This window comes from Melanotaenia boesemani, chromosome 7, assembly GCF_017639745.1.
Source record: "Melanotaenia boesemani isolate fMelBoe1 chromosome 7, fMelBoe1.pri, whole genome shotgun sequence".
Lineage (NCBI taxonomy): Eukaryota > Metazoa > Chordata > Actinopteri > Atheriniformes > Melanotaeniidae > Melanotaenia > Melanotaenia boesemani.
The window spans coordinates 21,448,662-21,465,558 of NC_055688.1; the positions used below are offsets into that span (position 1 = coordinate 21,448,662).

General features: G+C 37.3%; 2 protein-coding genes across 6 annotated transcripts; both read left to right on the top strand.

The window, feature by feature from the left end:
* Positions 1-795: 795 nt before the first annotated feature.
* On the top strand, positions 796-10,793 carry rab41 (RAB41, member RAS oncogene family). Of its 5 annotated transcripts, XR_006011024.1 has the most exons (9): positions 796-1,004; positions 2,115-2,173; positions 2,540-2,593; positions 3,493-3,598; positions 3,917-4,028; positions 4,490-4,583; positions 4,995-5,088; positions 8,455-8,521; positions 8,867-8,916. XR_006011024.1 is itself a non-coding variant. In XM_041990253.1 (8 exons), the coding sequence occupies exons 1-8, from the start codon at positions 926-928 to the stop codon at positions 8,929-8,931; spliced, it is 636 nt and encodes a 211-aa protein (XP_041846187.1). In that variant the 5' UTR covers positions 797-925; the 3' UTR covers positions 8,932-10,793. The 5 variants fall into 5 exon arrangements, 4 of the variants coding, with proteins under 4 accessions (XP_041846187.1, XP_041846185.1, XP_041846186.1 ...); XM_041990253.1 differs by lacking the exons at positions 3,493-3,598; positions 4,490-4,583 and adding an exon at positions 2,896-3,001 and having other exon boundaries at positions 797-1,004; positions 8,867-10,793; XM_041990251.1 differs by lacking the exons at positions 3,493-3,598; positions 4,995-5,088 and adding an exon at positions 2,896-3,001 and having other exon boundaries at positions 801-1,004; positions 8,867-10,793.
* A 1,949-nt stretch (positions 10,794-12,742) lies between these two features.
* On the top strand, positions 12,743-16,678 carry stard14 (START domain containing 14). Its single transcript, XM_041990590.1, has 6 exons — positions 12,743-13,285; positions 13,391-13,538; positions 13,857-13,960; positions 14,107-14,224; positions 14,315-14,367; positions 15,109-16,678. Exons 1-6 carry the CDS (start codon positions 13,112-13,114, stop codon positions 15,313-15,315), a joined length of 804 nt encoding a protein of 267 aa, XP_041846524.1. The 5' UTR covers positions 12,743-13,111; the 3' UTR covers positions 15,316-16,678.
* Positions 16,679-16,897: the final 219 nt, after the last annotated feature.

A 16,897-nucleotide genomic window follows, 5' to 3' on the forward strand; every position in this document is an offset into this window, starting at 1 on the left:
CCAATTTATAATGACTGTGTTCATATAAAAAAAAAAAATAATTGCCTTGCTAAGGAAACCAACAGAACTCTTGAAGTCAATCCCCTATTCTGAACTACAGGCAAACTTGCAGTTTGACAGTGAAGATAAAACGAAGCTTCATAATAAAAGTTTTTAGGGGAATTTTAGTCTTTTCAGGATTTAACATGGTGCCAAATGAAAAGAAGCAAAAATGAGAGAATCAAGACCTTCGATGCAGCATTTTGGATGCTTTTCAGGGCACTTTTGGAACAGCCCTTAAGGAACTATTGTAGTTCAATCTTTAACAGCATGTTTTAATTTTAGATATATTATTAGATTAAATAAAGTAGTCATAAAAACCGGTTTTATATGTTAGTAAAAAAAATAATAAATCATAACTCCCTTTTCCTCACTGTAGCACAGTAGTGGAGCTTTGGGATGTACTTCAATAAGCCTAGGAACTATTCCTGAAGACTACTTTAAGAAATTACAGTGCTATAGAAAATGTTTACTTTTAAGCTAGTGTTTCCATTTAGTTTTCTACATATTGCATTAAATTGATTTCCCTACCTTCTGTTTCCCTTGGAAGACTCAAGACTTTTGCACAGCAATCACATTTAAGCCAGTCAGATTTAGCCCCCAAGACATTGATCTTCCAGCAACACCTTGAGCATCTGTTCAAGCTTCTTGTAAAACAAAATAGGAGGAAAATGTACAACAATAAGAGGTCCTCAACGAACGTCTGAACATATCCATTTTTTGTTGTATCTCAAGCGTTACCTCTTGGTTGCGCTATTTCACCACAGACTGCTTAAAAACAAAAGCGCTGGCTAGTGCAGGATAAAGATACTCAGCTTGTTCTTCTCCGGTCTAGACATCACATCATTAGCCAAGTCAGCTACTTTAGCTTGATATTTTTGACAAAATGTCAACCACGACCGGCGGCGGAGAGTTTGGCAATCCTCTACGGAAGTTCAAGCTCGTCTTTTTGGGTGAACAGAGTGGTAAGCTAGACCCCGTCTTCTCCAGACAAATCTTAATGCAGTCTAATGTACAAAAATTTTGAAGAAGTGTCTAGATTAGCAAACTAGCCTATCGCGTTAGCTCACCCCTGGGCAGTAGGTAAAGTTATCCAGTGGACACCAATAATTAGCAGTCATACAAGACATGACTTTAATGTTTCGATGCAAAAGCTAAAATGCCTAAAGGAAACGGTAATTTAAAAAGATCACAATCCAACCGTTTTTTTTCCCACACTGGTGATGATGTCATCGGATAGCTGACTGTAGCTCGCTAAGCTAGCCAAACACTAAGCAGTTTATATTAATAGTTGCTTAGAATATTCTAAAATAAACAGTATACGTCAGGTTTGACATGTTTTTGGTGCCTACTTAAGGAAATAGACGTTGTTGCCCATGCTACTAGTTTCTGATGCATCCCACTATGGAGTCATTGCTAAACGTCGCTCTCACAAACTAGCAGTTAGCCAACTGTGCCAAAAATCGTTGCTATATATTAATATTCAGTCTAAATGAGACATTAATGTGGCTGTCGATAGGTTAACGAATCCTTCGGTTGCTTCCGAACGAAGTATTTGTATTAGGAAATGAGTTTTACTATGACTAGTAAGTCATTGTAGCACATAGCAAATAATTAGCTAGCAGCATCTTGCAGAGCCACGTCGGCCACTTGGTCCAGACCAGTCGGCCCCTTTTCCTTCTACTTATCTTAACCTTCAGGGAATGATTGTCAGAAGTGACTGTATTTTAGGGATGTTTGTGTGATATGACAGCTACAGTCTTGCATCACGAACTAAATATCAGAAGCCCAATTATTTTAATTTCCCCATTTTTATTTTTTGGCTCCACCCTTATTGCCAGCTCAGCGTGTGGGTTCAGCAGTCCATTCTGCATCAGTGATAATAGCACTCTACTCACGATGTGATGTCACTGAATCTTATCTTCTATTTTCCTTCTTTATTCTAATCAAAATGTAAAGTAAGAATTTCAAAAGATGCATATTAAATTTAACTAAATGACTCAATAAAATGTGCTTTTACTATTTATTAATTTATCTATTTAAACTACAGCTGTTAACTGTGTTTGTCTGTACAGTTGGGAAGACCTCACTCATCACCAGGTTTATGTATGACAGTTTCGACAACACTTACCAGGTAAAAATCAATTATGGTGAATTAAACTGATTGAGTGCACTTTAATCCTTGAAAAGTATAATCTGAATTAGACATTAAAAGCACAATTTTGAGTCTCTTTCCTTGTTCAAATTCCAGTAATGGTATTATGTTTTCATTAAAAATAAGCCCAGCACACAATCGGAATACTTTTAGGATACTTTTCCACTTGTCGATTAACTTATAATGCTGTCTTCCACTTGTGGCTTTCTTGCTATGTTGTGTTAAAGCAAAAGGATGGTTAATACATGATGTGATCTTGTGCTATTCTAGTGTTTTATGCATAATATTATAAAGGCAAAGAACATGCTGGTAAGAAAGCTTAGTAACACAATGTTTGTCCTGCAGGCAACAATTGGCATTGACTTTTTGTCAAAAACCATGTACCTAGAAGATCGCACTGTAAGTTCAATGTATTTTGTTGTATTCTTATCATTCCCATTGGTAAAGTTGTAAAACTGTTAGAGAAGCATGCATCTGCTTTCTATGTAGTTGCCACCATTTATTTCCCTCTCACCATTTCACATTGTGTTTTTACATTGTCCTAGATATTTTTTATTTTTTTTCTTTACAAAATATGATCATGTTTTTAGTTCGCATCATTATTATTTTACAAAATTTTGTTTTCCTTCCATGCCCCTGGCTGGATCATGAAATGCCCCCCCTTCCCCTCATTCCCACATTTGTATCGGGGCTGGCCACAGATTCGGCTGCAGCTCTGGGATACAGCCGGACAGGAGCGTTTCCGCAGCCTCATCCCCAGTTACATCCGCGACTCAGCCGCCGCTGTGGTGGTTTATGACATAGCCAGTAGGTATCATGGCCTTGCATCTCCTCCTTGTCCTTCGCTTACTATGTGGAAGGGCGAGAAACAAATCCCAGCATTTACCAGTGTAACAAATCCTGTCAGACAGCATGAAAAGACTGTTTGCATCAGCTGTGGTGATTATAAAGCATTTCCACAACAGTATCAAGGAGAGTCTTTGCTTCCTAAATGCTGTCACCTATGAGACTGATAGACAGAATAATTGTCTATCAATGTCACTTTATGGGTTACAACTCTCAAATTGCCTAAACAATCATTTAGCAGGGTCTTCTTTCACATGTCTTGTAAGCATAACACTCATCATCTTTGAGCTTTCTGCATTCAAATAATTCTCCCATTCCTCCATTAAAGGCCATTTTCATCTTTGCTTGGCTTGCAAATCTTTTATGTGTGTCCTGTTCTCCACGTTCTTGTTCTTTCCTTGCCTCCCTTTATGTCTACCTTTTTTGTCCTTCTCCAACATTCCAATCCTCAGGTCCGGCTCCAGCTTTGGGACACTGCTGGACAGGAGCGTTTTCGTAGCCTAATTCCCAGCTACATCCGTGACTCTACCATTGCTGTGGTTGTTTATGACATCACCAGTGAGTCAGGGCTGTACTATTAATTTTCTTATCGGGGCCTAGAGTAATTGGAAGAAAACTGTTTTGGCATAACTGCTTCTTAAATTCTACTAATAATTTTCAGAAATTCCATGTATATTTTCCTTCTTAAAGCTTCTCTTCTGGATGTTTCTCCTTACTATTGCATGACTCCAAGCTTGAATAAGATGCTTTACCTTTGTCATGGATACCAGCCTGTGCATTATTTGAACTGTAGCTTATGTAATACATGCTTGTCTTTTAAAGCTGCAGTAGCTAATATGCACAATAATTTTGTGGCAATTTTTTTTTCTTTTTCAGACCTTAATTCATTCCAGCAAACCTCAAAATGGATTGATGATGTAAGAACAGAGCGAGGAAGTGATGTCATTATCATGCTTGTTGGGAACAAAACAGACTTGGCAGATAAAAGGTACATGGTTGTGTGATAAAGTGTGGATGATTAAAATATTATAATGTTCTTATTCAATTTGTAAAGACTAATAAGTTAATTGTAAATGCACATTGTTTCCATTACACATTAGACTGGTAGCCGTAAGTGTTGCTGTATATAAACTGCCGAAGCCTGGACTCCCACTGTGTTTTCCTTCAGTGCATCTCCCCCAATTTTGACTTTTATCATTCCTTGATATGTTGCATACTCCGGCCTTTTTTTTAATGAATTATTTAAGCACCTTTATTTCTTATGATTTGAGCATATTTCTGTTTGACCCTCTTTTTTTTTTTTTTTTTTTTTTTTTTTTTTTTCTTCTTTGCCTTACTTTTTTGTTCCCCTTCCTGGTATGTTGTCTCCATGTCATTTTTATATATTTTTGTGTTTCCCTCAATCCTACACTCCACCCCATTTGCTCCCCCTCCCCTTCCTGGGACCAGGCAAGTTTCTGTTGAGGCGGCAGAGAGGAAAGCTCGTGAGCTCAATGTGATGTACATAGAGACCAGTGCCAAGGCTGGCTATAACGTCAAACAGGTTGGTGTTGAGCAACAGCAGGTGTAACGCTGACAAATGATCCCATTTCCAGCACTGGTTATACTGTCCCGTAGGTCAAGAAGGCCCACCCGCAACGTCCTGAACGTTGAGCCCTCCGTGTATTCTCTCACTTTATGGATTTTTGCGTGATTGTTGAATGAATGAGTGACCTATAAACTTGATTTCCTGATCCTCCGTCTTCTCTCAGCACAGTAGTATTTCTCCCTTTGTCTACTTCTTTCTGAGTTACAAACTAACCTCTTATTTTCCACCCAAAGAAAGATTTTGTGTTGAGCTCTTTGTTTCTCTCTCCATTTCTTCCCTTCCCCTTTTTGCTTGTCCTCTTCGCAATGTTTCTTTCCCTACCTGTCTCTTCGTCCTTCTCCCCACCCTCTGCTTTTACTGGAGCAGACAGATCACCACGGAGGAGGGCGAGCAGAGAGCTAAGGAACTGAATGTCATGTTCATTGAGACCAGCGCAAAGACTGGCTACAATGTCAAACAGGTAGCAATTCTGTTTTCTCAGGGTAGTTCAGCTAATCCTTCCTTCAAAATCTACACTTCATTCCTCCTGCCACCCTTCTTCCTCTCATGGCTCATTACTACTCTGTCTTTTTCTTGTTAAAATGTGTGATTCTCGGTGTACGCTGTGTCAGTTTTCACCTCACAGGCTTTGCTTGTAGAAGATGCACTATGGTTCCGCTTGCTCTGCACAGATTTACTGCCACAGCATTTATTTCTGCTTTTTCTTTGATTCAACAGAATTTAAGCAGCTTTTTGGTATTTTTTTGAATATACAATGCCATTTCTCCAAAATATTGGAAGGCTGTGTAAGCTGAAAAGCGAAATGCACTGTTTTACCATTTACCTCAACGTAATGTGCAGTTTGAAATTGTACAGACAGCAGATGTTAAATTTATATTAAAAAAACATGCTAATTCTGAAAATGTTTCCAAAAAGTTGCTTCACCACTGTGTTTCATTGATTCTATTTTTTAACAATGCACAGTATATATTTTATAAGTAAGGGAATTAGTTGTTGTAATTAGGGAAAAAAATGTATTTCCATTCTTGGTTGATGTGTATCTTGAAGCATATTTATTGTATCATAATAAGTCAAAAGTTTTTAGTGTGTCACAGGTCAGGACCTCACATTAGCTGGTTTAGCTCCCTGACTTTTAAAAAAAAAAAACATTTTCATATTTGATGGGCAGAATGTGTTTTGGCATTGCATTGATAAATTTTGCAACTTATTCTCTGAAAAAAGGTTTTCTGGATTGTAGCATACGGTACTAAAATACCTGTGCATGCACCGTGGTGATCTAACATTAATGCACCCCTAGTTCAAACACCATCACTAATGCTGGTACATAGAGAACACTTTACACTAGTTTTAAAATTGCTGCTTTGGCTCAGGACTGATTTTAGGTCCTTATAATAGTTAATAAATGTCTTATAGGTCTTGGGCCTTCTTATTTATCTGACCTGCTTTTATATTATAATCCCTGGTACAGACCTTTTAGTTGTTCCCAAAGTCAGAATCCAAACCTTTGGAGAGGCCAAATGGCGAAGGGATGCATGTTGTGTGTGGATGGATGAGTAAATGTGAGCGAGATTATGGATGTTTTTAAAATAGTGTGTTTTTATGTGGAGCACTTTGTGCTACTCTTTCTATGAAAAGTACTTTTATAAATTTGATTTCATTTCATTTTTTGGTGTTTAAAATTAGACCTGGTAACAAGCTGGATCATGTCCATCCTCTTTAGCTCAAAGGATGCCAAGCCCGCGATTTTTAAAAGCATGTTTAAAAGTGGGTTTCTCAGACTACAGGACTTCCCCAGTTCATCTTAACTAACCACAGGCTAGAAGAAGAGAGTTTCTGGATCAGTGTTGTTTTTGGCAGGCATCTCAGTTTTAGTCTTAGTTTTAGTCTTCAGGATGAAAATGTTTATTCGTTTTAGTCATTTCTAAGTTTGATAGTTTTAGTCCAGTTTTAGTCGACGAATACTCAAAAAGGTTTTAGTCTAGTTTTATTCAAATAAAAAAAAGTATGTCGTTTAACAAATTAATTTAGATCAATAATACGTATTAAAAAGTGGAATTAAGGTTGACAGGATATAAAAAGTATTGCATAAAACAAGTTAACCTTAATGCTTTTACATAATAACCAGATCCTTTACCAGACTGATAGCTTTAGCCAAGACTTTCCCATCAACAGGGCTCTAATGCTGCCATGCTATACTTAATTGCTGTTGGGCAGAAACCTTTTATTTCTATATTTTTTTTTTTCATGAATTGATGCCCTGCATCATACAAAAATGTCACACAAGAAAATAGCAGATCTATAAGTTCAGCATAGCAACACATTTTGAGCTTGTTTGGTTATTTTCATCAATGATTACAAAATTAAAAGGAATGGTTTTAGACTTAGAAGGCTTCCCAACCAACAGCAAATACTTTCTGATCTGCTTAGGGTTATGTGTTGCACAGATAAAGTGGTAACTGTGGAATATATTATTCAAAAAAAGCAAAGAGCAACAACATCCTTACTTTGGTAACTGTGGCTTTATTTCTGAGAATTTTCTGAAGTGCAATACTCCACCCTGAACATACACATGCCCAAAAGATGAGCAATGGATGAGGAACACATGCTCAACTTGACCTGGTCTGCCAGTGAAATTATGATGGATTATAGTTAAAATATGTCCATATATCGTTTTGTCGCTTCCACCAAACGCCTTCGTCGGCGCCGCCGTCATGATTCATCTGTAAATGAATAAACTTCTTCTTTGTGTGCGCATGTTGCACGACTGGTGGTGGGCGTGGCCAAGGTGTAGCAGCATCGCTGACTGACAGATTGCACTCAGAATAGGCAGAAATGGGCATTTTCAATGTCGGACAATCAGTCCTTGAACATTTTCATATCGTCTCGTCAACAAAATCTCACAAACATCTCGTTGTGTTTTCGTCATGAGAAAGCCATTTTTAGCTCGTCACCGTCTTATCGTCATGAAAACAAGGTTTGTCAACGAAATAAGTTCGTCATCGTTGACGAAAACAACACTGTTCTGGATCTTGCTTACGAAAGTACATATATTCTGAAAGTTGGCACGTCTCATTTGCCTTATGTAAGGAAGTAGAGGCATAATTTGCAGCATTTTCTTGGCTTTTCTTTAGGTTACTTTTTTTTCACCCATTCAGTTGAGATGTAACGTGTGTTCTTCCTGTTCGACCTGGGGATCAGTCTAACCATTCAAATGGTTTTTAGGTTATTTTATAGTATCTTAATATAAAGTATCTTTTTCATTTTTTAAAACATTATGTAGGATTTCCAATATTAGCAATATTTTACACAGCTTCCCAACAATTTTGGAATCATTATTATAATTATTGATCAGATGAGCTGGTTTGCTTTGCAACCTTTTCTTGTTTGCTGTGAAAAATAACCAGCAGTGTCTTTCATATTTTGCCACAATGCAGCTTTTGTTTTCCTTCATTTAATACAATCTATTGTATAGATGTTCAACATTGATTATTTGTCATATGATTACAAAAATATTAAGTTTATAAAACTCAAGAAATTTACAACTTTTAGAAAATGTGCTCGATATCCTCCTGAGGAGGTCTGAATGCACAGCTCACATCAGAAAGAAATGATGGCCACATTGAAAATAAGGTGTAGACCATTTCTCATATCCTCTTGTTTATTTCAAAAAGCCACCTTCTTTGAGGCCATGCCGCTTCTGTTGTGTTGTTGGTGCCAACATTTAATTCCTAATACAGTTGAATTGTATCATCCAGTTTTATATCACCCTGTTGTGAGACCAATTTTGAATGTTTTTAACTTTTGAACTTTGTCCTGTGTTTTATAGCTTTTCCGGCGTGTTGCTGCTGCATTGCCTGGGATGGACAGCGCACCAGAGAAAAGCAAAGAGGACAGTATCCTTTTTAAGTTTCTTAAAAAAGGTTCTGGGAACTGTCTGAACTAAAAAGCTCTGGCCTAGAACTGTTCAGCTAACATTAAACATTATCATTTATGCTGCTGGGGTTTGTCTTTTATTAGTTTTATGTAATTTCTGTCAGTTTCTGTCTTGCTCACACTAAAAAGTGCGTACTTCCTCCAGCAGTTACAAGAACTATGTTAAGTTCTTCTGGTGTCAGAGCACATATAAGGAAAGCGAGAAAGTTCACTGGTGAAATTATAGAATCAGATGAAGCTGCACAAAATACAGAAGTAAATACTTGCAATTCATCGATGTTATTGCTTAACCCCTCTTGTCTCAGTGATTGACATCAAACTGGAGAAACAGCCAGAGATGGCTGTGACTGAGAGCAGCTGCTCATGCTAGTACTCCTGAGCCCCACCCAGCCTGTCTCCTCCACACCAACAGCTTGTCTCTCAGTGGGCACTCTCCACCCATGGCGCACTGCCATCAGGATGGAGGACCTCTTTTTTTTTTTTTTCTTCTTTTTTTTCCCTCCCCTTCCCTTTTCAACTCAGTGACTTTTCAAAGTAACCGTGTGGATGTGCATTACTGTATTAAATCAGATTATCTTGGGGAAAAAAATAGTTCAGAAGCAAACATTTAAAAGAAGGAATAAGTTAAATATGTTCACTTTTCATCCAGTTGCATGGCATTATATAGGACTGCAGACTGACATAGCTAACCGCTCTTGAGTTATTGCACAGTTAAGAATCTTAGTGCTGTTACTCTTGTCGTTGTAAAGTTAAACTGCTTGGGATTATGTAAATGATTGCAAGGTTTAATTCTCTATCCATTGTATTTTTTTTTATGTCAAATGGAGAATTTGCCTAAAACCATTGTTTCTCTGACAGCTCATTATTTCTTGTCTCATTTTGAAGAAGTAGAAACAGGATCTTACATCATTTCAAACATTTATATCACAATTGACTCAAGTGAACCCTTTATATTGAAGAGGATCAGTGGAATATTTTTTGTCACATTTGTAGGCTTAAGCTGCCAAATACAACAATATGTTACCAGACCAAATTAACAAAATGTCACTCATTAGTTAAAACAGGCCTGCAAAAGGATGAGGAACAGTAATAAGGGAATAGAAGTTCATGATCATCAAAGGGAAGCCATCCCTAATTCATTTAATAACAACTAACCTTAAACTATGTCTGCATTAAAACTATATCAGCTGTCAACTCTTTACAATGTTCTTAAATTAGCTGCACGCATACTAACACAACTGAGGAGGATTGTTTGGTTATTAGATGGTCCAAATGTAGGAAACGGGGGGGATAAGTTTTGTTTTTCCACTCTTGATGGAGACCACCATCTCATTGATAGTTTGTGTTGTGTTGATTACACTATCGCGAGAACATGCAGCATGCTCACCATGCAGGATTTATATGGATAAGAACACAGATGCCTTGCTTGTTTGTTCACTATGTTGTGCACTGAATCAAGCCACAATATTGTAAAATATCAAAGAAGCCTGCTGATGGCTTCACTAGATGTTTTGTAGAGCAGGTGGATAGACGTCCTCAGAAACAGCCAATGCTTACTAACACCCTTGCTGTTAAAAAAAAAAAAAAAAAAAAAAAACTGCAGAGAAGTTAGTTGCAATATCTTTTGCTGTATTGCTATTACTCATGTAGGACTGTTGGTTTTATGCATTTATTTATTTTGTAACTTGGACTTACAGATGACAAAATACGCTCGACCAAAAGTACAGATGCTGACACGCATGTTAAAAGTTTATTTTATTTATTGTTTGCGTGTCTGCTGAGGCTCCACCTGAAGGCCTGGTAGTGTTTTCTTTTGTGTAGTCAGTAGCTTGGTTTACAGTCACAGGCAAAGGCTGCACCATCTACACCCAAAAAACTCAACACAATGTATCATAATCCAAATAACTAACCATAACAAAACAAAAGGCACTGGTCGTTTGCTGTTGCTTGTTTTGAAATGTCAGCCTTTTAAAATTAATCTAAAGGTTTAATTATTTAAGTACATGATGAACAAAGGTTTTATTATGAGCAGCTCTTCTGTTATTTGTCACTGACTAAAATATCCAGCTTTGTGCTATTCTGAATTGTGTCTATTTGAAATATGTCTACTCGTGTTTAGCAGCGTTTGTGTGAATAATGTACTATTACTATCTTATGTATAAAAAGAAAAGTTAATGAAACACAGTGTAGGCCTATCACATGGAATAAAATAAAGGTATTTCACCAAAGTGAGACATTTGTTATCCCTTTCTTTATGAAGCACTGCACATTATCTTACAGTGGGGACTGGTCATATGGCACACTGGTAATTCTTTGGTTTCTGCTCATCAGTACTGTTTGTTGCAGCTGAAGGTGAAAAACCTGTCTCATGGGGAGGTGTGTTACATCGCCAAAGTAGACTGAAACTACTTATTAGGTGTTTCATCGCTGACGTAAAACGTCACAACAGAGGTGTGGCAAAATGGATATGCGAGTGACTTGCACAAACCCCTGAAATGGATGTCATGGGTGAGCGATTAGAGAATGGAGCAGAAGAAACAAGTGTTTTAAAGACGTCACTGGCCTGGTTTTTGCCTTAAGTAAAATATTTTTATATATATATTGTCTTTATGGGGATCAATTTAAGTTCCACACTGCCTTTTGTCAAAAAGATCATTTCTTCATTTAGTGCACAATTGTTACTCCATTTCTGGGTACGGTATCTTTAGATTAAGTTTGATTAGATTCTATTTTATTGAACATAGTTGTGTATTAACATCTGCAGTTGAGTCTCCATAACATCATAGAACCAAGTAAAAGTTAAGTCGCTCCATTACAATCAAGTCCTCAATTTGCACAGATTAGTTTGAGAAAAGCAGTAGAACAAGTTTCTAGTGATATAAAATTAGTGGATGCAAAAGGGATTTATCCTGCTGCTGTCTTTTTTTTTTTTTTTTTTTTTTTACCAAATCCTTTCCTGCTACTTTTCCATAAAGGCACTTTTACAAGCCAACTCTAAGGAGACTGTACAAAATCATTTTAGATGACAGCTGCCTTCCTAAAAGTAACAGTTGCAAAGGCTGTGGTATATTCTGTAAGCAATAACTATAGTTTAAATACTTAAAAAATTTGAATTTGATACGCTAAACTAATGCAATTTAGTCACAACATGTAATTTTCTATCACTTTTAGGAAACTTTAAAGCTTGACACAAGTAAAACCAGTAAGCTTATATGTGAATGTATGTAACTTAATTTAGTGGATGTGGAAAAAGGGCTTAAAGCAAAAAAAATTGTTAAATCCTACCCTTTCTCTCATGTTGCTGTGGATGATCAGTCACAGACAGTGTGAACAGTAAGATGTTCCTAATTATTTCCTTGGCTTTCTGACACATTTGAAACCATATTTACACATGATATCTATACTAATGGTGTTTTGCTTTGATCATTTGCATTACTTTCATCATTACCTTGATCATTATCTTTCCTTTGCTTTGTCTTCGGATGGTCTTTCTCTTCAGATTTCTTCTTCAAAGCTTAGACAACAAAATAAAGACAAGAAAAGGACAACATTTATACAGAGTAGTATGTGGTGACAAAATATCCCCCATGTTTAAAATTCTGCATCTGTTACATTTATTTTATCTGCAGGACCTTAGATTTAAATGTTTAAATGTTTTCTCACAAATTTTAAGATAAGATTTTATTTCCTTTTTAAATGACTGAACTATAAAAAGTATTTTTTTAAGTTTAATATTATAACAGGAAATAAAGCTGTGATGTTAGAAAATACTACATTTCCTAGCACTGTGAGAAATCTTAAAACTAAAAGTAAGGAAATGTGTGTTTGGCCAATTATTTTCTATAATAATACTAATTGGTGTTGTATTATATATCTTTGGAAAGTCTGATTAGTCTCCCACAATGAGGTCAAACTTGTAAGGATAGTGCTTCTCTGGAATGAGCAACAAAGCAAAACATGTAGGCTGTAGGCCATTTTCGTTTAATGCATTCTCCGCTTACATTTAGTCTTAGCTATTAGATGTAACATTTAATTGTCGTCATGCTCTGGATGCATCATCACTGAGCAATTCTGACCCACCCACTCCCCTGAGCCTCCCACGGTGCTCATCCCACTGCGTGTGAGACTGCACCTCCTGAGTTGTTTTCCTGAGCTCTCTGGAATCTGAAGTCTTTTGTGCATCATTCCGGACCTGTAGACGATGTTTACTATTATTTAAGTTATGGTGGAAACGACACTGTGACTGGTTTCACCTTTCTTGTCCATTCAGGGCGTGGTATACTTTTTTTTTCCTCTAGAAGCACACCTGTATTGCGGAAGTGCTGTTACCAAAGCAGGACAGGTGTTTATTTAAAGGAATGGCTCAGGAATTCAGCTCAAAAATCCTGCTCGACTTGATTGGTGATCAAGTCGCGCATATATTTGCTGGATCAGAGGCACCAGCACACAGTCTTTAAATCTCGCCGGTGCAGAGGGTGTTTTAACACCTGCTGGACAGGATCACACCGAACCGAACGGAAGAGGAACGATTAGTTTTCAGGAACATAAAAATGTCAAGGCTTGCGAGTATTTTACCGAGCGAGGCGGTCTTTGCTGACTTCAGAAGGCAGTGTTTAGCAACCGAGAACTGGCTGAACAAATATGACAGTAATGGGATGCAAGTGTGGGTCGAAGTTCCACCTGCAAATAGGGGATATAACGCACCCAAGGTCCACAAGATCAAAGTGAGTTCATTGTAATTCTAATTTTGTTGCTCAGAAATTTTTCACTTGATTCTTGAGTATTCTCCTACCATGGTGGATAACACTTTGCTTGTATTTGTGTTTTAGTGTAGAATGACAATCAAAGATGTGTCTGCTGCTACAATGTACGACGTTATTCATGATGGCCAGTATCGGAAGAAATGGGATCCCAACATGTTGGGGAGTTTTGACATTGCCCGGTTGTCTGATAATGCAGATGTGGGCTACTACTCATGTGAGTACTCCTCTTTTGTTTGACTCCTTGCATTTATCTCTGTGGGTCTGTGACCTTTTCAGAAACCTGGTAGTATAGGCTAGTGTAAGATTGATTCAAATCTCTACATGCCACAAGAAATGCTAATCCTCTAAGATTTTGACTTCCATTTTTGCTTGCTTCTGTTGACACTTTAATGGGCTGATGCAGTCTTTAGGGATAAATTCCTTGTTGTAGCACCACTGTATTTATTGTCATAACAAGGAAAGCCATACACATGACAGAGGGAAAACTAAACTAATGGAGACTGTTTTATTTTTTTTTTTTCCCTCATTGCAGGGAATTGTCCAAAACCAATAAAAGGCAGAGATGTTGTAACTCTGCGTTCATGGCAGGTGACAGATGACGAGTACATCATTGTTAACTTCTCAGTCAAACACCCGGTATGACAAACATTCAACAGCACACTGCCACTCTCTTAGTTTCTACAACTCATTGATACACTCTCTTTATATCATCCACAATCAATCTTATCCAACAATCTTTATGCAACACTGTTTGTTCTGCATTTGTTCTGTTTTGATCTTAGAAATACCCTCCTCAAAGCGATCTCGTCAGAGCCATTTCCATCCAGACTGGCTATTTGATCAAGCCCACAGGACCAAATAGCTGCACTTTTATCTACCTTTCACATGCCGACCCCAAAGGTAAGAATGTACCTTCCAGCCACTTAAGCTGACTTCAAACTGAACAGTTTTACTTGATTATTTTATTTTATTTTAATTTATTTTCTTTAGGCTCTCTTCCAAAGTGGGTGGTAAATAAAGCGTCCCAGGTTCTGGCTCCTCGGGTATGTATCTTAACTCAACTGTGGGGACAAATTGTCTGAAGTGAAGTGTGTATTTACCTCTAGCACAAAGCTAAGTTCAAAGTGATAAAGTTAATTACACACATGAACTGAGTTTCAGTGTGTCTGACAGTGTAGGTGTGGGTTCACTGGGAGAATTTAAAGCGTGTACAACAGGTGTGTACATGAGGGAGTGGGGGTTTCGCATGTCTTTAAAGACAATGGCAACCATAGAAACACTAGCGAAGGGCCTGTCCAGGTAAGTACAGCTGCTGACGAAGGTTAATCTTGGTTTGAGATGTTGATGGTTCTCCTGGTAGAACTTGTTCCTCGGGTTTCATATCATGAAACTATTTAGGACAAAGTTGTTTTGTGAGAAACTGTAAATGGGTGCTTCATACCTTTGTCGAAACACAAACCCTGAGCTGTTACTAAAGTAAACTAGTGATATCTTATTAAATTGATCCCCTATTAGCAACACTGACAAAGTCATCCACATCTGATTGTGTCAAAATTAGATGCAGATGTTTTCACATTGTAGATGTGTTGTGTAATCCATATTAAAGGTGTATTCATTCTGTTAGATGGTTAAAGAAACTGCAGTTTTGTCAGACTGATAGACTTGTACATTTAAAAAAAAAAAAAAAAAAAGTGGAAACATTTTGCTGACCTTGACAGTGAAAATATGGCATAATCCTCACTTTCAGTCAGTAGCTCTCTGATAATCACCTCTTGTCTTTCCAGGTGATGAAAAGTGTGCACAAGGCAGGACAGAACTACCCAGAGTGGAAACGGCAGAACTCTCCCAACCAGAAGCCCTGGCTCTACCCAGAGCAGAGCACCCTGCCCATGATGGACCCTGCCGAACTGTCAATACAGAGAGCGGACTCACTAGAAAATGTAGATGAAAGCTCCAAGGTGGATGCTCAAGACAGTGAGGACAGCAGCTAAATCACAAAGAGGTGGTGGGAGGAAGGGTGGCCATGAAGGGGAGATTGGGAAATGGACTGTATATATTAAATAAAAAGGGGGAAAAAAGACTTTGAAAGGACGTTTAAAATGCCCAGCTCTCTGTCATCTTACCTAAATCTTCCAGTCTTCAAATTGCTATGCCAAACCATGAAGTGTTTACAGCTGTCTTGGAAATGAGCACAGATGAAGTTGCCATTCATCTCTGAAACTGAGATAGAGTTGTTGGGTTATAATGTGATACTGTTGAAGTACTACAGTTACACTGGATCCTCACCAGGCCATTTTTAATTGCAGCTAACAAAGTTCAAACTTACACGAAAACATATGTTAAAATTAAACCTCATTTTAATCACTAAATAAAATTAGTGATTTATTTAAAGTGTCTATGAAGGAAAATTACTTAGTGGTGAAAATGGAGGTTTGAATTCCTAAGATTGTTTCATATGTGTTAAAACTTAATAGAAATTGTTTAGATTTTGTAGCTTTCATGAGACAGACACTTAAAATAATTTTACTTGGTTAACTCTTTATTATGGTCTGCTACACTGTTAAAGCACAAGTTTCATTTTAATAGGTTAACAAGAAGCCTACAGTTTGAGCTAGTTTTTTTTATTTATATATTTTTAGATGAACATTTTATCTCTACAAGTTCTTTTTGGTTTTCTGCCTTAAACTTGTAATGAAGACTGTTTGAAGGGCTGTTGCATTAACGTGAAATTGTACAGTCAAAGTAAAAACATTGTAAGTTGCCTAACAGGATTGACCATAAAGGACATATTTTATTGTATTTATTTGTTACTGTAAGATGGTTTCAATATGGTGATCATGCCCTGGAATGAAGTCCTGCAGGCTGAGATTTTCTTTTGACAGATTTTAATAATGTTGCACATTTTTTTTTTTGTAATAAACCTCATAAGGTTAACATGCTGTATCACCGTCATTGACTGCATTACTCTTAGCTGACATTTAGTCTCAAGAGAAACCAAACCAGTCAGATAAACAAGTCAGACCACTTGTTCCAGTGAAAACCAGTAAGTCCAGGTTTTACAAGCACAAAGGTACTAAAGTTCATTTTTATTCAAGTCTCATATTCTGAAGAAACTGCAATCATTAAGAACAAAACAAAGGAAAGCTCTGTGCATAACTACCATACATGACTGGAGTTGGGTAACACTAGAACGTAGAAAATGATAGCAGTTGCTGAAGTTAAGTTGCTTTTATTTCTGCTACAAGGAGTTATACGTGTAACCCGAGTCATTTCTACACATTTTTCCCTGCTTTGTAAACCAATTCCTGATTTCAATCACTTTGACTTGGATGGATTACATTTTCATGAACATTTTCTATCTGGTGTACTTTTTATTTGAAAACCTACAAACATTGAAGCTTCTGCTGCACACACATGAACACCCCATCACAAGCTTCCCCACCATACTACCATGCACTTAAATTAAAGGTTTAGCACCTTAAATATTCAGTTTTAGAGTAATAAAATCATTTGACCGAAGAGCAGTGCATGTAAAACATGGCATGCATGAAACAAAAACTCATGGAAAATATT